Source organism: Quercus lobata, chromosome 6, assembly GCF_001633185.2.
Source record: "Quercus lobata isolate SW786 chromosome 6, ValleyOak3.0 Primary Assembly, whole genome shotgun sequence".
Classification (NCBI taxonomy): Eukaryota; Viridiplantae; Streptophyta; class Magnoliopsida; order Fagales; family Fagaceae; genus Quercus; species Quercus lobata.
This window is the reverse complement of record NC_044909.1, coordinates 11355770-11379108: the sequence shown is the minus strand read 5'-3', so window position 1 is coordinate 11379108 and position 23339 is coordinate 11355770. Positions and strand designations below refer to the sequence as shown.

At 37.7% G+C, this 23339-nt stretch overlaps 2 protein-coding genes across 3 annotated transcripts; both read right to left on the bottom strand.

The window, feature by feature from the left end:
* Positions 1–2803: 2803 nt before the first annotated feature.
* On the bottom strand, positions 2804–3898 carry LOC115949820. Its single transcript, XM_031067094.1, has 2 exons — positions 3401–3898; positions 2804–3352 (listed from the first exon to the last, which is right to left on the bottom strand). The coding sequence occupies exons 1-2, from the start codon at positions 3896–3898 to the stop codon at positions 2804–2806; spliced, it is 1047 nt and encodes a 348-aa protein (XP_030922954.1).
* A 10162-nt stretch (positions 3899–14060) lies between these two features.
* Positions 14061–21442, bottom strand: LOC115994904. 2 transcript variants are annotated; one of them, XM_031119244.1, is made up of 6 exons: positions 21122–21442; positions 19409–19621; positions 19218–19276; positions 17381–19117; positions 15008–15161; positions 14061–14904 (listed from the first exon to the last, which is right to left on the bottom strand). In XM_031119244.1, the coding sequence occupies exons 2-6, from the start codon at positions 19527–19529 to the stop codon at positions 14237–14239; spliced, it is 2739 nt and encodes a 912-aa protein (XP_030975104.1). In that variant the 5' UTR covers positions 19530–19621; positions 21122–21442; the 3' UTR covers positions 14061–14236. The 2 variants fall into 2 exon arrangements, with proteins under 2 accessions (XP_030975104.1, XP_030975103.1); XM_031119243.1 differs by lacking the exon at positions 21122–21442 and having other exon boundaries at positions 19409–21112.
* Between the last annotated feature and the right edge of the window lie 1897 nt (positions 21443–23339).

The following is a 23339-nucleotide window of genomic DNA, read 5'->3' as shown; positions in this document are numbered from 1 at the left end:
CCAGTCCACCAAAATACAACTATTTGGCCCAGGATCCTTGGGCCTGTGTGCTAAAGAAAAAGGCACTCTCACAAAGCGCAATAACGAAATCGAAAATAGCTTAGGCAAGTAACTTCATCATTAACTTGATTACAGCGGAGTACAAGATTTGGACTTACGTTTTCGTGTATGAATGGTCATAGATAAAACTTCTTTAGGTTGTGGACATTCCATGGCCGGGAGAGTGGCCTCTCATCAAGGTCTTCTAGGTAGTAAGCCCCCGTGCCTGCAATGGTGGTAACTCTGTACGATCCCTCCCACGTTTGAGCTAACTTCCCTGCGCCTGCGTCCCACATGTTTCCCACGACCTTTCTCAGCACCAAGTCCCCAGCACTGAATTCTCTACCCTTTATATCTTGGTTGTATCTTTGAGCGAGTATCTGTTGATACTCCGCGAGCCGTATGGTTGCTGCTTCCCAACATTCTTCTAACCAATCCAAGTGCTCCATCATTAAATTGGCGTTTTGGATGGGGTCAAATCCCGTGACCCGTGCATTGCACAAACTCACTTCAGTCGGTATCACGGCCTCTGCCCTATATGTCAAGGAGAACGGGGTCTCCCCTGTGGATCTTCTAGGAGTTGTGCGGTAAGCCCACAAAATGTTAGGTAACTTTTCGGCCCACCTCCCCTTTGCCCCGTCCAACCTTCTCTTCAACCCGTTCAAAATCGTCTTGTTCACTGCCTCAGCTTGGCCATTGCTTTGAGGGTACACCGGAGTAGAATATTTGTTCTTAATGCCGAGATCGCTGCAAAAGGTCCGGAAAGCTTTGCTGTCAAACTGTAGCCCATTATCTGATATCAGTGAGTCTGGCACCCCAAACATTGTAATTATGTTTTTCCATACGAATTTCTTCATGTCCACATCCCAGATATTGGCCAGGGCCTCGGCTTCCGCCCATTTTGTGAAATAATCAACTGCCACCAACACAAATCGACGGTTACCTGTTGCTCGGGGAAAAGGGCCGAGGATGTCTAGCCCCCATTATGCAAACGGCCATGGACTGCTGAAGGGGTTTAGACGACCTGCCGGTTGGTGGATTAGAGGGGCGTGTTTTTGGCATTGTTCACACCTCCGAACGTATTCCGCAGCATCCTTTTGCATCTGTGGCCACCATAACCCTTGGGTCATCGCCCTGTGTGCTAAAGATCGCCCCCCAACATGACCACCACACACTCCATCATGCAGCTCGGTCAGAAGTTCATTTACTTTCTCGGGATGTAAGCATAAAAGGTACGGGCCTGCGAAAGACCTCTGGTACAATTTGCGATTTGCCGACAGCTAATACTGGGGAGCCACTCAACAAATCTTTTTAGCCTCTTTTTCATCGTCCGGAACTTTATCCTCGGCTAAGAAATTTATGATTGGGTTCATCCAGCATGGATTGGTTTTTGATACCACGGCCACCTCAACCCCGGTGGGGTTACAGTTATCTTCCATACCGATACTTGGCTCCCTTATAAGTTCTACTTTGATGAGCTGAGGAATCTCCTCGGTAGTCAACGAGGCCAACGTGGCCAGCGAGTCAGCGTGTCTATTTTGTGCTTGACCTACCTGGGCTACCTTCACTGTCCCAAACTTGCTAATGATTTTCTTAGCTGCGCTCAGATAAGCTTTCATTCGAGAGTCCCGAGCTTTAAAGCTTCCTAGGATCTAATAAACAACCAGCCAAGAATCTGAATAAATCTCCACATCCTTCGTGCCTAGGCACAATACGGCCCCAATCCGGCTAGAAAGGCCTCATATTCGGCTTCATTGTTAGAGGCCCTGAATCCAAATCTAAAGGAATGCTCTAGTCGTATGCCCTCCGGGGTGATTATGACAATACCGGCTCCGGCCCTCATAGCATTCGAAGCGCCGTCCACAAACACCTTCCACGGGCGATTCCCTACATTACAGATTATCTTCCCATCATTTTTTGGGGTGAATTCTGCAATGAAATTAGCAAGAACCTGTCCCTTCACCAAGCTTCGCAGCCTATATCTTATGTCAAACGAATCTAACCGAGTTCCCCACTTGGCTATTCGGCCCGTGAAGTCTGATCTTTTCAACAATAAATGCAGGGGATACTCGGTGAGGACGAACACAGTATGAGCCTGAAAGTAATGTGGCAGCTTTCTCGTCACGTGCACTAGAGCCAACACTAACTTCTTCAAGGGCAGATATCTCGTCTCAGCATCTACCAAGGTTTTGCTTATGTGATACACCGACTGCTGCACTCCTCGGTCCATCAGTAATATAGAACTCACGGCGTGGTCAGTCACCGAGAGGTACATGAACAAATCCTCTTTGGACTCTGGGGCCGTTAACATGGGTGCTTGCGTCAGATACTCCTTTAGGTCTCGAAAGGCCTTGTCACATTCCTCATCCCACTGAAACCCCTTCCACTTCTTCAGAAGTTGATAAAATGGTCTGCAGCAATCAGTAAATTTGGAGATGAATCAATTTAGTGCGGCTAACATCCTGGTCAATACTTGTACCTCCTTGGGATTGCTCTACGGTCTGAGGTGATTCACGGCCTTTATCTGGTCGGGATTGGCCTCTATCCCCTGAGTAGAGATCAGATATCCCAAGAACTTACCAGCCCCCACACCAAAAGTACACTTTTCGGCGTTTAGGCACAACTTATGCTGCCGAAGTACCTCAAATACTCCCCGGAGATCTTCTGTATGTCGTGTTTCCTGTTTACTCTTTACCACCATATCGTCAATGTACATTTCTACCGTGCACCCAATTTTCTCTCGGAACATTCTCGTCATCATCCGCTAATAAGTGGCTCCGGCATTCTTCAACCCAAATGGCATGACCTCATAGTGATAGTTTGCATCTGGGAAAATGAATGCTGTCTTTTCTCGGTCCTCGGGTGCCAGGGCGATTTGGTGATACCCTTGAAAAGCGTCCGAGAAACTCATCCTCGGGTGCCCATATGTAGCATCTACCAATTGATCAATCTTGGGCATTGGGAACGGATCTTTAGGACATGCCCGATTTAAGTTCGTGAAATCCACACAAACCCTCCATTTACCATTCTTTTTCTTCACTACTACTGTATTTGCTAACCATTCCGGGAAGAATATTTCTCTTATCACTCCTGCTTCCTTCAGCCTTTGGACTTCCAAGTTTATCGCGTCAACATGCTCCTTCGATGCTCTTCTCGACCTTTGCTTTTTGGGGGGGAATGATGGGTCCACGTTGAGCTTATGGACAATGAACTCGGGACCTACGCCAAGCACTTCGTACGGACTCCAAGCAAAAACATCCACATTCTTCAAAACCTCCTCGGCACCATCTGCACCTGTTTCTCCTCGGGGCTTCTGTAATTGCTATAAAGTTTCTCTTTCGGTGGTTTCAGTTTGTCCAACCTGTTCGCCCTTCCACCTGACCGCGGTGACTAGACACTGCCTAGCCACTCTCTGGATTCCCCGTACCACGGCAACTCCATACTCGGTGGGAAATTTAACTTTTACGTGCAGGGTGGACAGAATAGCTTTCATTGCGTGAATCCACGGCCTTCCTAGGATTGCAGTGTGCGGCGAGAACGACCTGACTACTATAAAGGTCACCATTACTTCCTTGCCTTCCATATCCACCGAGAGAGAAATTTGACCTTCGGGGATCACGACTCTTCCGTCAAACGAGACTAGTGGTGTATCATACTTCACCAAGTCCTGATTCTTTAATCTAAGCCCCTCGAACAAATCTGGGTACATTACATCAGCTCCACTTTCTTGATCTATCATCACTCTTTTCACCAAGAAGCCGTTTATCTGTGCTGTTACTACCAACGCATCATCATGAGGTTGGATCGTCCCCTCCAAATCTTCCTCGTCAAAAGAGATTGTCTGCCGACTAACTTTCATCCTTTTCTCGGGTGATTCTCCCTCCGCACAGGCCACCGTCAATACTCTCCTAATAGTGGCCGCACTCCTCGGGGCGGCGTGGATGACCTCGATCACTCCTAACGGTGGTGGGAGGGGATTCCTTTTCTGCTAAGCACCCTGACCGACGTCTCGGTTACCAGAATCCACTACGAATTCTTTCAAATACCCTACCTTTACTAGTTGCCCCAGGTGATCTTTTAATACCCGACACTGCTCGGTGGTGTGCCATTTATCTCTATGGTATGTGCAATACAAGTTTTGATTCCTCCGAGATAGGTCGCCCCCCATCTTGTTCGGCCACCTGAAGAACGACTCGTTCTTAATCCGATCTAGAATTTTATGCACCGGTTCTTTGAACGCCACATTCACTCCTTCAATTTGCGCTTCTGATTCCTACATTCTGAAATCCTTTTTTGGTCTTGTCGGAGTAATGCCCTGTCGAGATCTACCGAGCAACGGGGCCTTCCCCTTATTTTGCAGCCAATCATCTTTGAGACGCTTATACTCTTCAATACGCCTCATAAGTTGCCTCATATCCTCGGGAGGTCTCTTCGTCAGCAACTCCCGTAGTTCGGAATCTTCGAGAAGACCCATCCTGAAGGTGCTTGCCGCAATCTTCTCATTTCCCCCACCGATCTCATTGTAAATTTCCCAATATCGACTGGCATAACTCTGAAGGGTTTCGCCGACCCTCATTTTTATGGAAAGTAGCGCGTCCACCGGTTGCGGCACTCGACTGTACATCACAAATCAAGCGCCGAACTCCTGGATCAGCTCGGCGAAACTGCGAATGGAACCTTTTCGTAATCCATTAAACCATCTCAAGGCCATGGAGCTGAGACTAGAGGGGTATACCTTACACATCAGCGCATCATTGTGTGCATGCAAGGACATCATGTGGATATAATGACTAACATGCTCCACAGGATCCGTTTTCCCATCGTAGGAATTGAATGGCGGCCGTGTAAACCGACTCGGCACAGGGGCTTGTTCAATCTCATTTGAGAATGGTGACCGAGCAACTCTTCATAAGGCCTGGCTTATGGCATCCATGGCAGCATTGTGGGTTCGCCATTCCTCTTGTGAATTCGAGCCTCGGTCGTCATATCCATGTGAATGCGAACAGTTCCGATGCTGACGCGTCTCTCAAGAGTACGAGTGGTTCCTACGTCGGCGTGATTCTTGGGAAAGTGACCGGTCCGGGAATCATCGGGGACTAGATTGGCTAGAGCCCTCTTCGCCTCAATTTCCCATGCTATCATCCCTCCTTTCTCGGTTGTTTCGGTTCCTTCCCTGGCGCCGACTCCTTGCTTCCAACTCTAGATCCATCACTAATCTGCGCAACCACTCCAATTCTCGGTCTCTACCATCACGCTGCCCGTGTCCCGAGGCACCCGACATCGTTCGGTGAGTCTGGTCTGATCCCTCTCCCAGGCTAGATTCTTCTTCTTCTCGCACACGCTCCCTATCCTCACGCCTTTTCTGCCTTCTTTCCCGCCATGTGGAATCCCGAGAAGATCCTATCGATCCGCTCTCAACTTGGCCTCCTGAATGCCCTTCGGACATTTCTCGCGTTTGAGTCTCAGTCGAACCACAGCTTCGTAGGATGGCCCCACAGTAAGCGCCAATTGTGCGCGCTGAAAATGAAATTATTGGGTCTAACTTCACTTAGGCTCACAACTTATTTATGAGGTGGGTTTTAGGATTTCCTACTTTGGGTCGTTTTCGGCACAGAGACTCAAAGTGATATTCTTTCTCCCTCTCTTTCTCTTGTTTTTTCTCCTTGTTTCTGAACCCTTTCTTCTTCCCCAACTTCTACTATTTATAGCCCTAAGCTAGTGGGGAGGTCATGATTACTGTCATTGTTAGTGCAATCAAAGGTCCAATATTATTTGTTGTAAGTGGGTGTTTAGGTGAGAGTGGAATGCTGAGATTATGGCTTTGGAACTTGGTTCCAACTCAAGTTAATATGCTCGGTAGTGATGTTTCCTGGAACTGCCGAGCACCCTATGGTACGTCTGGACAAAAGACTTTCTTAGTTGTTCGGGAAATTTATGCCGAGCACTGGTTAGGGGACGAGATTTAAAACTCGTAGTTTATGAAGGTAGTTTGAAGTAGAGATTTGAGAAATGGGGTCGTGCTATTGGGCCTGAACCCAAGGCCCAATTGGGTCTGGATACCTCGATGCCGTACAAGTAAGATACGAACACGACACATTTATTAACAGGTCAATCGTGTCAACTTAAATATGACACGAACCCGTTAAGCTTCAACCTCTAACCTGCTATATTGGTGTCGTGTCATGTCGTGTTTATTGGTCGTGTTAGATTTTGCCACTCGTAAATCAAATCCCTCATTTGGCAACACAAAAATCCCAAAATTTCCATCTTCTTGTTGTTTCTTTCATATTTATAAATCTATTTCAAAATATGGGTACCCTTGGTATTAGTTTATTTATTTTCTTTATTTTTTGCTCGAACACTAACCAAAGATGAAATTCAATAAAATCAACATAATTGTATAGTGAAGGATTTTAGAAATTCTAGTTGTATCCAAAATTTAGAATTTCCCAATGTCACCATTTTCAAATTTCTAAAAAGATTAGAGCCAAACAAAAGAATCTGTAAATGGTGGGATTATAAATATCTCATCATTAAGTTGAGCATTTTACAAATCCCTTGCCCAGACACACAGTAAAGGGAAAAAGAAAATTTGATAAGGAAAAAAAATGATTGCAAAAGGAAAAAAAAAAGATTTAAATTAATATTTATGTAAAAGTAGAGACCTCATGCGGGAGTGCATGAACTCCTGCCATGTGGCACTATAATATTTCATTTAGTATTTTTAACCTCTTTTCATTATTTTTTTTTTAATCCAAAAGATCATATTAACTTTTTTTTAACTGTTATCTATATGGGCTATAATTTAAAATTAAATTAAAATCAAACCAAATCTTATGAAAAGCCTAAGCCCACTTATTACCTTACATATTATGAACTAGGTCTAACCCTTCCACATTAACTTTTTCTCACATTCTCGAAAATATGGGCTGGCATAATAAAATAGGACACACACTTTAAAAGACTTTCTACAATCTTTTTGATAAGACTCTTATTATTAAGTGTCACATCAATTTGCTCTTTCCTTTACCTATGGCTGATAGTATTTTTGCACAAAAATGGATTATTTCTACACCATCTTCTTTCATATGGTGGAATCTATTAAAAATAAATGAGCAAACAGTTTATATAATAGAAACAATAATTCCCTCAATTTGTTTTTTGTTTTAATTTTTACTGTAGAAGACTCTTGAAGCCAACAAATTATATGCCCCGTTGTCGACTCTCTTTCAAGGAATGTAAAAGATAACTGTACACTTTAATTAGCCAAAATAATTAAATAATTGTGAAATTCATTTAGACTATATATATATTCATATTCTTAATTATGTATATTCATAATAATTTTGGTTCTTTTTATTTATTTTTTTCCTCATAATGATATGTATATTATTAATTGAACATAAGATGAGTGTTATAGGGCCATAATGAATAGTTAGAAATTATTTCAAAATAAAAATATAAAGTTTTCGCCTATCGCGGGGAACATCGACTAGTTAAATTAAATTGTATGAGCACATCACCTCTTTAATTAGTAAAGATTAATGTTATTAACTCTATCCACTTTGTTTTTCAAGAAATACTTAGGTACTCTCGAAATATAGAGAAATTGTGTTTCCTCTTCTCACATTTATGGTAGACCCTACCATAAATTTAATTAGTGAACCCCGCCACGAACGTGAGAGGAGTGAATACCATTCAAAGTGGTCTGAGAGTACTTAAGAATTACTCTTGTTTTTCTCCTCTTTTATTTTCCTTCTAGTGAAAAAACTAAGTTGAACTTTAATGTTATCGTTTTCTCTTTTTCAATTTAACATGAAATTTAATAAGTGTGGTACTAAATGGGTTTTTATTAGGATTGCTTTCCTAGGTAAAATTATCCTTCTCTTTCTTTTTAAAAAAAATAAAAGGATGCGGGTTCTAGTTAGCTCAATTAGTAAAATCTCTGATGGTTGAATAAGAGATTTGGGGTTCAATCCCCCGCTTATATCAAAAACTGATTAATATCTTGGTCTGATGATAGAGCTATTATCAAAAGCAGACGTCATAGGTTGAAACTAAAAAAAATAAATAAATAAAAGGATGAGTTGAGATTAGAGTAAAATAATGGATTTTTTTTATTAAAAAAAACTATATTATATAAGTTAAACTCATAAGAATCCACTATTTTCATTAATTAGTGCAAGTTCTAGGTTCAACCCCATTTCTTTGAGTCTAGCCCGAGTGGTTTTTAATATTTGGTATAATAAATAATATGCAAATTAAAGAAAACATTTTTCCTAGTTTAAATAATGCAGTCTTAATAATTAATTAGCCACCTAAATCTTCAATAAAATCTAACATAAAATAATGTTAAGACTGAAAGTACACATACTGAATTGTATGAAAAAAACTCCTGTTGCTGCTCTAGCCTTGACTCCCACAACTTGGTCCCAATGCTCATGCCACAGTCAATTAAGAGCATTGAATTTGTGGGTTGGAAGCATCAAACAAACTAACTTCACTGATGGTAATTAAAGAAAACATTTCTCCTAGTTTAAATAATGCAATCTTAATAATTAATGAGCCACCTAAAACTTCAATAAAATCTCACATAAAATAAAGTTAAGACTGAAAGTACACATACTGAATTGTATGAAAAAACTCCTGCTGCTGCTCTAGGATGTTTAAGGCCTTGATCCTTGACTCCCACAACTTGGTCCCAATGCTCATGCATGCCACAGTCAATTAAGAACATTGTATTTGTGGGTTGGAAGCTTCAAACAAACTAATTTCACTGATGGTAATTAAGTCTGCTACAAATTGGGATTGTTTAAAAATTGCCAATAATCGTATACTACAAATTAACCTGCAATTGTTTACTTATTTCGAAATGTAGACAGTCACTTCAAATACTTGAAGCACTGGATAGAAGCGCTTGACAGAGAGAACTTGATTGAAGGTGATATTGAGTGGCTTTTACCAGAGGGGTATCATTGCTACTTTTGTTTTACTTATAACTCTTTGCCTAAAGATGCTTTGAGCATTAATTGTTCCTTTTAACTCCATGTGTTCACAAAATGGGATAGGAAAATAATCAAACAATATCAATGATATCATACTCTATCAACTGACAAAATTAAGTCTAAAACAAAAATGAAATAGTGGGTAACTAAAGAAGCTTCTTAAAGGAACTTGGAAAATATAAAACAAAAGCTTCATGAGTAACTCCTTAGATATTTATTTAGAATCGCTTCCTCTTGTTTTCATTCCCACCATGTGCTTTTGGAAAAATTAAACTCTCCACATATGCAACCACATTCAAAGCCCTATCCTTGTGATCATACAACGATATGATTCTTCGAGTATTTTCTTTAAGATTAAAGATGACTAACTTCCGTCCATCTACATCCATCAAAACATCACCATTCCTTGTAAAACAAATTGGAGTCAAGGATGCACATGATTCTGAGATGACGAATAATTTAGACCAAGATTCCTTTACCCCATGTTCTCTCATTGCCCATGTCTCAAATCATCTTCTATTGGACTTACGAGTTATGCAAAGGCAGCCATCCAAAATCCCCGACCCCAACTCAATTTTAGCATACTCGGCAACGGGTAACCAATCTGGCAATGGAACCTCCCTAAATTCTTCTTTCCCCAAATCAAAGTAAACGATTACATAGACCACTGAATTATGCAGGACAGACCATACAACCCAATGTGGAGCTCCTTTCACTGTGACCCCTATACTGCTATATAAAAATGTATATGGGAATTCTCTACGCATATGTCTCCATGAATTGCAATTTAAATTATAGACTGAGAAATTAGTAGATTCATAATTAAAACTGAAAATTTTCTTAATGGATTGTAAAGTACAATCTCGGTGTTATGAGTAATCTAAACTGAGATTAATATCTGTTTGTGTGAAGAGAAAATATTCAGAGAAAAGACGTAACAGAAAAGAGAGAAGAAAAGAGAGAGAGAGGGAGAGAGAGAGAGAGAAGAGAATGAGAGAAAATGGATTTTCTTTCTTAATTCATAATCTGAGTGTACAATCATATATATACTGTAATCTGCGTAAGGTATAGAGTAACAGAATTGCTCCTGATCATACGGATCAGCTCCATGAATTCAGGAGAGCTAACTAACTTCCAACTGACTCAGGTTTCGCGCCATTATTTGAAAAGCTGGTTTCATGCTTCTAAACGACACCTTTCTAGCTCATCAAGCTTAAATAACAAACACATACAAAACGGTGCGTCGCTCTTTATATTTACATAAATGAAACGGTGCGTTACGTCTGTATTTAAAAAACCAACGGTCATCCCCAAATTCAGTCGTCTTCAACCTTGCGCCTATTGATGCAACCAATCCAGAACTGAATCTCATCAGCCATTTGTAATTTCCTTTATCTTCTCTGAAGTGGAATTACCACGATCACTAACAAAAACCACTTATTGGTGAGCCTGGTGGACTAACATATTTAGATATAACTACTGCCTTGTAGCTATCAGTGGTGGATCTGTAGCCAAGTCCAGAGAGAACATACTCTTTACCAGAATGTTGATTTGATTCCTGTTAGAAATCAACACTAACTCTCTTGTGTCTAGAAATTTCTAGAGTACTCTAGAAACTTCTAGAACTTCTCACACAATCTCTCTCTCTAGAAATTTCTCTCTAATTCCGGAAATTTCTCTCTTGCTCTCGTTCCGAAATTCTCTCCAAGATAGTTCTTATATTTTCTCTAAAAACTTCCTTGCACTAGTGAATTTTAGCCACATGTTTATAGAATAGTCTAGAAGGTTGGAGAATGGCATTCATTTAATGCCAATAAAAAGGAAGATGCTAGAAGCTTCAAGTTGGTTTCCTAACCAACATATACCTAGTATAAATAGATGTGGTGGTATGTGAAGAGTGCGTGAGATTAGTGAGATATGTGAGAGACTTGTGAAGTGAAGAGAAGTAGAGTGTGTGTCATAAAGCACCAAGTGAGAGATGTATGAAGTTGTGAAGTGTGTGCCATAGGTAGCAAGTGTGTAGAGTGAAATAGAGTCAAGAGCTAATGTGTGTAGGTGTCTAGAAGTGAGGTGTGTGCAAGTGTATTTGGTGAGTAAGTTCTATGTTTGTGTGCACTAGTGTTAGTGAGTCAAAGTATTAGTGCTTGTAAATTGTTGTAATTCAAAGAGTCAAGTTTTAATAAAAACTCTTTGTTTAGTCATTTGTTTAATAATTTAGTGTTAGAGTTTCTGCTAACTCAACAATTCCAAGCCGCAAATCTTCATGCACTTCTTGATAGATGGATTCCAAAGAAAGTAATCCTCATTATTATAGTAATGCTTCTTATCTTTTACTTTAATAAGTAGCAAACCATTACAAGAACCCAATATATTAGCCCTACATGGTCGATTCAATATATGTAAAATTAAAAGTATCCTTGCCATAGTCAAGCTTTACAATTTCACGATTGGAAGCATCACAATCAATGGTATAGAGAGAGATATAGGAGTTGCCAGGTGGAGAAAGTTGTGCACATCTACAAAGGGTGACACGGTCGATCTTATTAGCTCTCTTTGTGGTGGGCTTCAACAAAACCTTGGCTTGTGATCATAGAACGCCATGATTTTCTTACAGACATGAATCGTAGTAGAGACTTGACGGGTAGTCTTAGCACTATATCAAGCAATAGGTCTTGTGGAAAGTGCTGTGACATTGGATATCTGTTTAGTGGTTATATTATATCTGATGGGAGGGCTGGATTATGTTTTTATGGAGGCTAGGGAATTTTGATACCGTCTTGGATCTATAAGTCGGTTGTGGCCAAGGTAGAGATTAATGTGATGGAGGCTAGGGTTTTTTTGGGGGGGCTCGGTTTACTATTTCGTTGTGACTTGTGATGGAAGCTAGGGTTTCACAAACTTCTATATCATCAGAAATCAACGTTTGTTATGTTAGGTCTCTAAGTCTAAAGTCGGTTTTGACCAAGGTATAGGTTAATTTGAACTATCCCATACAAAGTATACAAAGGGTAGAGGTGAAATTTTCATTATAAAGGTGACTATATTTAATAACATAACATGATTTTCTCCACACAAAAAAAGCACTGTGTGAATTCCAGAGGAAATAATCATCTTAAACAAACAACTAAGAACAGGTTATGATATTCTAAACTCATTATTTTGTAAATTCATTCTTTTCTACATTGGTTGGTTTAGGGGAAAACTTAACTATGTTTTGTTTGTTTCAATATTAACATTTTTTGGAAATAAGTATTTTCTAGAAATTTTTTTTCATTTTCTTATGTTTGGAAGAAATCTTAAAATGAGTTGGAAAACTATATTTTGATTTTTCTTATTTAGTTTGGTGTGAAATAGAGTTGTTTTTCATTTCAATAGTATTTATTGTTGCTACACTCATGTTAAGCTACATCAGTGTAGTATTTTGATCAATTTTAGTTCATTTAGTCCACTTAGGTTCATTTCGGTCCACTTCAATCTATCAATTTATTATTTAGACTAAGATACCTTTACCCCCATATTCTTTCATTGCCCATATCTCAAAGCACATCAATTCGAATTATGAGTTATGCAAAGGCAGCCATCCAACCCCAACTCAAATTTAGTATCGTCGGGTAACAAATCTGGCAATGGAACCTCCCTAAATGTTTCAGTCACCAAATCAAAGTAAACGATCACATAGACCAATGAATTCTCAACTCATACTGCTCCTGCTAGTATGTTTAAGGCCTTGATCCTTGAATCCCACAACTTGGTCCCATGGCTCATGCCACATTCAATTAAGAGCCTTGAATCTGCGGGTTGGAACTTGGAAGCATCATACAAACTAACTTCACTGGTACTTAAAAGTCAGCCACAAATTAGGATTCTTCAAAAACTGACAATAATCATATATTTAAATATTAACATGTTCTTGTTTGTTTGTTTCAAAATGTAACCACTCACTTCAAATACTTGAAGCACTGGATACATGCACTTGACAGATAGAATTTTGTGTGCAAGTATACTTTGATTGAAGGTGATGTATTAGGTGACAAGATAGGATCAAAGCTGGTGTAGAGTTCAAAGAAAAGATGAGATCAAGGAAGGAAAGGAATCAAGGACAAAGCAATGACAATGTACAAGGTTGTTGAAGTGACATCTCACCAACAACCCTACAGTCTATGCTTAAGCTTATGCGTCTCATGATGAGTTACCAATACCCTGTTTAGTTCACATCTCATCCATATCTCATAATTCGTATCTCAATTTTCATAACTCACAACTTACAATTCATAAACTCATTCTCATAACTCATAATTCTTTAACTCAATTCCAATTCCTATTTGGCACTTCATATTTCCTTAGTTTTGGTTTGTAAAAAGCAAAGAATAACTCAGTTTAGTGGGTCTTTAGTATAGTACCCTCCTCTTTAGTAAAGGAGCAAAGAGCCAGTTCCTAAAAAAAAAAAAAAATCATTGGAGACCTTGGAGTAATAAATACCATCTGACTTAATGAGACATTTTATCACATGTGGGTCCCATTTTGTGGGTGTTATTATAATTTTGCCACTTAACTCAATTTTCTAAAATTAGAAAACTCACAAAACTAGTCTCATTCTCACTTTTTTGACTATTGAGTGATGAGAATTATGAATAAAAATTAAGTCAAACAAGAAAACCACTGGTTGAGTGTACAAATTTTGAGTGATGAAAATGACTAAACCAAATACCCCCAATTGATTTGCCTCTGGATAGTTTGAATGTGTGGCCTTCCTTTGGCCCTTCTTAGTTCTTTATTTTTTTTCTCTGATTAATTTTCATTTGTGGTTTGTGATATTTCCTTTAATATAAAATGGTAGAAGCAAAAATCTTGAGAAAATCCTCTTTTCCTTTCTTTCTTAACTTTCAATGTAATAAAATTTCAGGTTGTAGGGATATGATAAAAATATAACACATGTTCTACCGGCTTGCCATTTATGGTATTCACCTCCAAATTAGGGTCAGAGAGAGAGAGAGAGATGAAAAACAGCATGGTAAATGAAGCTGTAATTTGAAGCAGAACACTGATTAGGATCTATAGAGACATTATGAATCTGAATACAGTTAAATGAAACAATAAATTGAAGAATAATGAGGATTTGACAATAAAGTATCCCCCCAAAAAATTCACACGTTGGGAATTACATCAGGAGTAAAAAGTAATGGCTTAATGCATTAAAGCTGCAAGATATCAGCAACCACCTCATAAACCAAAGAATCAAATATTTCACCCTCAATCTCTATCCCAAGTTCAAATTCATCAGCTTCAAAGTCTAGCCATCTTCCATATTGGCTGCTCATGTCCTTATCCACAAGCTCATCAACCATACAATCCCCCATGCCTCTCCAACCAGAAATCTCCTTGTACACTTCTTCTGCTAGCCACTCCTTTCTTCTCACCATTGCTACACCTTTCACCCACATTCCATAACCCCCACCCACATATCGCTGGCATCTCAAATCCAGGCATTCACTCACACAATCAAATAATGCCTTCCGTCTTAGCCTAGATTCACCACTATTACTTTCCCATTGTATTTTTCGACTTTCCAACTGATCAAAGAGATAAGGGTTTATGACCTCACGGGCCCGACCCAATGCAAAGTCCTTAAACATCAATTCCACATTGAACAATATCTCCTTCACATATTCTATTTCCCACTTGGTTGAACTCACACGACCTGTCAAAATAGAAATGCTTGCATATTTCTCTGCCATAGTTCCATTCGATGTAGAAGAAGCCGAATCTGATAATTCTGTATCAGCTTCTACTGAACTGAACTTCTTTGAAGAATTCAAACCAAGAACCTCCTGAGCTAGAACAGATGAAAACAACTTGCTTCCTGAAAGTAAGTTTTGAATGCTTAGCATTGCTGACTGAATGATACATTTACATGGAGATTAAATAACTGAATCTGTAAGCATAAAGGATATAATTCTTTTTACCTTCCAAACTGTTACTATCTGTGCTATTTGAAGAGTCACAACTTTCAGTTGAAAAGGAAGGCTCAAGAACAGAGACTGGACTAGGATGTCGACAACCAACCAATGGTCCAGCTTCAATATGATTGCTGCTACATCCATCCATCTCATCGGCTCCCTAATGATATTGCATTTGCATCAACTACCATTAGATGAAACAGGGATAAATGCTACCAATTAAATTTTGAAACTGCAAGAAATTGGGGATGGTGTAGGGGGCATGGTGGCTCTTTACAGCAATTCTTGGGATCATTAGTAACAAACACCAATCACATTTGCTCAAAAGGGTTCACAAAATATTAATAAAAAATCAAAAAAACAAAATCAAGCCAGAAATTCAACAATAGAAAGCAAGTTTCACCAATATAATGCTACTGCTATAAAATTAAGTTCACAATCTTGGAACACCAGGAGGATGACCTCTTTTTAACTTTCACAGTTTGCTAAAAGTTTGAGTATCACTACAAAGAATAGACCTCTATAAATAACTTTAAGTTATACTAGACATGGACCTTTTTCTTTAGATAATTAACTGTTATACACTTACACTAGACATGAACAGAAACCCATGTTTTATTTGAATTGCTACAAGTTCTACTTTCTAAAAAGAGAGTTAAACTAAGACTGGAATGCCCATCTGCACTTAAATTTTACAAAACATGTAAAACACAACGATTTAAGTTGTGTTCGGGATTAGAGTTTAAAGTCAACTTATTTTACTATTTAGTTTATTTTTGCTACTAGTCATAGGCCCCATTGCAATTTTTGGTACTATTCATGGGGTATTATTTCAGCTAACTTTTACATTTATCTACAGTACTTTTAACAAAAAAATTTCAATTTCAGTTAACTAAGTTGTTTCTAAACAAACCCTTAAGCGCTCAAGAACCTTGATAATCAGCTAAAGTGGCCCCCATATAGTCAGGACAGTGAACTATACCAAATGGCTATATCTTCCTAGTTTTTTGGAACAATTGCAAATCAACCAAACAAATTCATTCTAAACAGTACAGTATTTTTCTATCGACTCCTCATTTCTAGAATTAAAGATTGATTTGCGGCATTTGCCACAATATATATAACCCAAAAATGAATTAATCTAGCATGAATAACAATTGCAGTTTAACCAAAGTACCAAACAGAGCAATTCTAAACAGCACAGTGACTCCAGATATTCCTTCACTGTTGGTAAAAGCACGCTGCAAAGTGCGAAAAACACTACCAGAACTTCGCGCTGTTTGCCTCCAAAGCAAGCATGCTTTTTGGAGCTTTGTTATTTTTCAAAAAAAAAAAAAAAAAAAAAAAAAGAGTGAAATGTAGTGACCAAATCTGATGTTGTTGACACACACCATTGATTTGTTATACAATAGTCAAGTTTATGGTATGATTTCATACACCTAAGCCCACCCACCCCCCCACCCCTTTACAGATTTTAGAAGATGTAAACTTCCATTCAGGACCACACTCCACCACTCATTCTCAGAAAAGGAGACTTGACCAAGACAAGCTATCACTTTAACCATGTACATGACACAATTGATCCAATTTCCTTGAATGATATAGACAATAGCAAAGAGTGTTTGACCGGAAGAATATAAGAACCTGATGAATGTGCTAAAGATGATCTTGCATTTAACGATGATCATTTGACATAGGACTGCTAGTGTTGAAGAAGAAAGATTCAACATGAGATCAAGAATGAGGTCATTAGAGAGGGCAACAAGTTCATGTTCTAGTTCACAACATACTCCCCATGGGGGATAGACTATTAATTTAGATGAAGTAGATGAGAAAAATGGTAAGGGTTACAAATCTTGTGATGACAATGATGATGCTTAATGAGGATGATGATTATATGCTTTAGGATTGCATTGCTTTGCTTTAGTTAGGCATAGAAATCCTTACTTGACATTCCAGTACTTTTTGGCCTTAGCCTTTTGGGTATATCTTGATTCAACCATGTACTTCAAGTCTTCATTTTAATCATGACTATCAAAATATCATATGATTGTGTAGATTTTGTAAAGCACAAGAAAATAATATAAAACATTATATTTTCACTTTTCTATGATTAGTTTATTAGTTAATTGTTATATTGTCCATTAATAATTATTTTCAAATCTATTACATTATTTTTTTTAAATGTGTGCTTAAGCACGCCTGTCACTTATACCAACACCCATTCCTCTCATTTCTAGAATCAGTTCAGTGCATCTAGCATGAATAGCACTAGATCGTTTGTATCTAGCATGACTAAGAGTCTAAAGTCCAAATAAACAGAAGATAAATAATTACCAAAAAAAATTTCTCAAAAATAATTAATGAAAAATTATATACCTGAAACTTATTTTTCCATCTGAAGGTAGAAGAATTAGAGGAGGAAAATGACACAGAACTAGAAGCTGACCCTACATTCAAGGAGTCACTGGAAGAAGACTCAACTCCATACGTTAACTCCCTTAACTTTTGTTCCAAAAGCATACTCAATGAATCACCCCCTATCACATTGTATCCCAGTGAAGATAACTTAATACTATCTGAGTCAAGCAACGCTCTTTTACTTCGATGATCCATGGAAATAGCATTATTTTTCTGTGCAGCCTGGCAAGAGGGGTCAGAACCAGGCATTGATCGTGCCAGTGGGGCTGTGAATGTAAAAGAAATAACATCCATGCCTTTCTTTCTGCTATCTTGAGCCCAACTAAAGTCCCTGTCCATAGCCAGATTAGATTGACCTGGCCTCTGATTTTTGTCATTCAACACATTATCAACAGTCTGATTTTTCTCAAAGTGAAATTCCCTATCTATTGTTCGCTTCTTCCTAGGGAAATTCTTTGTACTAGAATATGTGTCTTTATCACCATCAGCTGCCTCTACGCCTAACTTTCTGGACCCAAGTCTGGAGTTCCCAGTGGTTTTATTTGAACTTTTGTGACGCCCAAAAGATGAATCCCCAGACATCACTTTTCTACTATGCAAGTTTGAACCCAAAGGTTTGGAGGGCAATTTGTTGTCCATGAGGCAATTTTGTTTCTGATTATTCTGCCTTAGAACTCCTGAAGCATTATGTATGGAAGATTTCTTATTCAAATTCTTATGAATAATTGGCTGGCTCTTGAAGGGCTGGTTTATGTTAGCCTCACTCTGTTCTTTCTGGCTTACCAAATTTCTACTGGCACTTGAATTTATTCCTTCTCTTCTCTGGACATTGACCTTTGCTTGGATTGCAAGTGAAATGGACTTTGACTTACTCCTTGAACCAGAAGAGCCTTCTTCTATGTCAGGAGAAGCCCTGAACGACGTATCTACAGATCCATTCCAGCTCTTGTTCATAGATTGTCCCTTTAGATACTTGGCAGCATTAGACTCAACTGGCCTTTGAGAAGTATCAGCAACCCTAGATGCTTTATGAGTGGCCTCTACTTTCTCTTTTAGATCTCGAACTTTCATGTTTACTGAAGAAGACCCAACCACAGGCACTTTCTGTGCAGCCTCCACTTTTTCTTTGAGATCCCGAACTTTCAAGTGTACTGATGAAGAACCTACCAGAGGCACCTTGGTCTTGGTAGTAGCTTGAGGTCCAGGCTCAATAATTTTTGCAGCTGCTTCCATTATGTGAGCAGCATTCTTTGTAGAAATGAAGCCAGGACTCTTTATAGGAGACAAAAGTTTATGGTGTGTAATTGGAATTGATTTAGCTGATTTAGGAGGCAAAACTTCAGTTTGAAACTTCTCAATTGGCCTGTTTAGCATCTTCAGGGGTTTTGACTCCACAAAGTTCCTGGCAGGGCCATCCACCTTATTCAGTAGATTTCCAGAATACATGATTTGGTGGTCATGATGATAATCAAAATCTTTCCTCTGATAAGGAGCATCTCGAAGAGACTGAGTATCAAAATATGGCGTGGAGTAGGGCTCAGGCGAGTTGGATTTGGGTAAAGATTCTAATCCCATAAGCCTGGCCACTACCCCAGGGGCCCTAGTTCCACACCCTTCTTCATCTGTAACTGATGAAGCACAACTATAATCGCTTCCTTTAATGCTTGACCTTGCTCTGGTGTCATCGTCATCTACCTGGACATGTTAAAAGAATCCAAAAAATGTCTTAGATTAAATTTTACAAACCAAGTAATAAGATCCTAAATACAGAAACAATAAGTAGCCACACTCCCACCAGATGGAGCCGCGTCATTGGCATGTTCCCATCACATTTCTTTCCCTGTATGGAAAGCTCTACACAAAATGAAGAAAAAATATAAATCCAAAACCGATAATGGAAGATACTAATCATATGTGCAACATTAAATCTACACAGGGACTGAAATTTGATATTGAATATTCTAGTCACATGGAATATAATTGTACCAGATAAATCTGACTTGCTTGAGAATAGCTTCTTCCGAGATTTGGCACTCCAGTCAAACAGGTGAAAAAAACTGCCTACATAACCTCCTCCACTTTTCGAACCTTCTTTCTCAACTCCCATTTTTCTCACACAGAAAATAAAAAGTAATTCAATGTTTAAAACTGAAGAAGCAAGAGCAAGCAACAAATCCCCTTTCGCCAACCAAAATCCATCTGCAACATGATCAAACAGAACAAAATTTTCAACCTTAAAACACACTTTTTTTCCTTTTCTGATTGGTAAATGTGACTCATGCACCGAACAACTCATACACTTGAATAGAAGTGGTTTCACCATTTAATGGGCAAATTTTGCATCATGACTTTTCAGAGACCACAGATATATATTGTAAACCATTGATAGCCTTTTATCAGCTGACCTAGAATTTTACAATTGACTTTATTGTTACTACTTGTTCTGATCTATTCTTATGGTGGTGGAAATAGGTCATAAATGTTATAGAACAAAGAATGATGTTAGGTATACTACAAAGTTTACTACATAAGCTGTACAAACTGATGCATTAACTTTTAAACACAAAAAGAAAATGTAAATAAGAAATTTTATTATGTTGCTAATGTAGCACCAATCACAATTGTTGACATGTTAGTTTGTAAGATTTTTGTAATAAGATTGGTAATAACTTTCGCATTTTCCAAAAACAAAATAGAGACGATTAACACAAGTACGGAAAGAGGAAACAAAAATATTGGATGCAAAAAACAGGACCCTAATTTTTATTAAATTTGAATTACTGCCACCAAAAGGAAACAACGATTTGCACATAAATTGTTCTACTTTCATATTCCTTATTTGAAAACCATAATCTGCTTCAAAATCAATACAGTGTGATCTGCATTTGCTCAACATTCAATGAACTTGATGCAACTAAACTTTATAAATCAATGAGGGGAGACAACAACTTAACCAACTAAATACAGAGACAACAATAAAGCCTGCATCCCAAAACTTTCGGATCAGCTAACTTAACTAAGCTAAATGCATCCCCTAATTCAGAAAAACAAATAGCCCCCCAATTTCCAAACAACTCTAGTTTAACAAAAAATGGAGCATAATCCTCCATTTGATTTGACTGAGAAACTCCACGGTTTATATGTACCCAAAAAGGTCAACACCTTTTTTAATCTATTGCATTGGTTTTTAAAGTTAAGTTATTCAGATAAACCACAAAAACAATCTAGCCTGTTATAGATTTCTAGTTTTCTTAGTCCCAATTTTAACAAAGTACGAATTTGACAAACGTCAATCTTTTCCAGTTTACCTACATTTTCTCATCAACCAAACAGCACTCCACAAAACACAGAATCTAACAAAGCCAACAATAAAAAATAGTAACAAACAGAAAGATCAATACCAACAACTTCACTTCACTAACTACTTTTCAAATTAAGCAAAGCAGTAACAAATCACAACCCACAAATCTCACAATTCAAGATCAAAAGTCCCACTTTTACGAAACAATCACTTTGAGAAAACATCAATCTTTCCTCATTTTCCCACACTTTCTCATCAACCAAACAGCACCCACCAAAACCCAGATTCTAATAATGCCAAAAAACCAATACCAAACTACAAATCTAAAATCTAAAATCTCACTACCCCAGATTCAAAAATTCAAACTTTAACATAGAAAGGTAAAGAAAAGACTTTACCTTGAAACAATGATAGTAAGATCGTTTAAATTTCTCCAGAAATCTTTGACTGTCTCACTACTATAAATGCACCAAAATCTTTTGGTAGTGGGGTTTGCGTTTTAAACACACAAAAGCAATCAAGTGAAGCAATTAAGATTTTTGCAGAGATTTAAAGAAAGACTGAGAATTTGAGATTTTGGGGTCAGACTCAAAAGAGAGAGAAATTAAGACTGAGAGAGCTACTATTACTGAGTAGAGTTGAGAAGAAAGAGTGAGAAAGGTCGTGCGTAGTTCAAGCATTAAATGGAGACAGAATGAAAATGTGTTTTTCGAAAACAAAATAATTATATATAAAAACAAAAATAATTTAAAATGTGTTTTTTATTTATTTTATGAGGGATGGGTATTATTAAAAGGTTAAAAGTTTATAACGTCTCTCTGGGAGAGGAGAGAGAGAGGGAGAGATTTCAAATTCCAAATTCGGAGTGGTCCTTTCCTTGGATAGAGAGCATGATAGAGTTACAGATGGCTGTACGTTGGTGTGGGGAGACATGACAACAAGGCAACCTCATTTTTTGTAAAACTTTTATTTTACCTTTACAATCCATTGTATTTGTGCTACCAGAGTATAAATATTATAATATTAAAATACCATTGTGGATAACATACACATCTATGTTTACCCAAAAAAAAAAAAAAAAAACATACACATCTATTCTGCTAAGTACAATAATTTTGCAAAAAAATCTGTGAAGTACAATATATATAAGCTTTGAGGATGCTTTAAATGCATGAAAATATTTAAGTAATGATTGCAATTTTAGAAGTTAGGTATGATACATTATACTAGCACTCTATTTGTTTCACTGTCAAATATTATGCATTTAACAATATCTGCTTTGTTGTTAAATGTATTGTTAAATGTATGCCAAAATTTAAAACATTTTCAATTAACCATAAAACTCTTTGTAAAATTTTGTAAAACGTTTTACCAAAAATTTTGATTTAAAATGTTGGTCAAAATTGAAAACATTTTTAATTAACTGTATTATCCTTTGTAAAACTTTATAAAATGTTTTATTAAGAAGAAAAAAAAAAAGAGCATTTAACAAACTATTGAGCTCAGACAATTCCCCTACCCCCGCAACACTCATTGTATACCCACCCACCCCCCTTCCCCATCCCTTTCCTCTCTCGCTCACAAAGGTGGTCATCGGAGCCTTAGGTTGTTGTGGTCATTGAAGCCTTGAATCATAGACTCATGGTAGTCATTGAAGTCTTGAGGGGCACCAATGGTGGCTAAGATCGTAGGTTCCTCTAGGTTGCGTTGATCTAGTGGTTAGGACTATAAATCTAGGCAAGTTTAGGGTTGATATGGTGGTGACAAGCTCGATAGACACCAATTTGGTGTGTGGTCGATCAAATTGTGCTGATCTTGTGGTAGTTGTTGGTGGTGGCTAGTAGGCTGTGATATGGGATTTTTTTTTTTTTTTAGGCACACCAAACACTTGGAAAATGTTTACATTTGAAAATATTTAACAAATAAAAAACATAGATTTTCCAATTGAATTTAAACACTTGCAATGGATGCATTGATTGATAAGACAAGAATAATGATATCTTTTCCAATAATATTTATATTCAAGACAACTAAGAGTTTGAATGCAATTAAAAAATCTAATGTACTGCATTTAAGACATTGTATCTAAGTTTTACTTAATTTATAATTAGATTTGAAGAAAAACTATTATATATGAATTTCACCGATATATAATTGATTTGAGTTTTTTTTTTTTGCTCCAACAAAAAGCATAGAAGGGAGTTCACAAGTCGATCAAACTTAATTTAAGGGTTATTCTGCCACTCAAACCAATCATTTCAAGTAAGAAGTTATCATGTGAGACAATTTAATAGTAAAACCACTTCCGACTGATCAACATTTTCAGTTGCCCCAAAAAAACTGGATTCAAGGATTTATTCTTGAGACAAATATGTGTAATGTTATTTATGAAATTCATGCAGAACTTTTATACATACATACATACATATATATATATATATATATATATATACAAATTTAATGATTAACATCTTTATAATTGATGATGGAAGAGCATAAAGATATTTGGATTGATGTGTAAATCCTTTGTAAGTATAAGAATATAAGTGCATATTGCAATATCGCATAAGAATGCCAACGTTTATTCCTATTTAAATCCTTTTTTTTTTTTTTTTT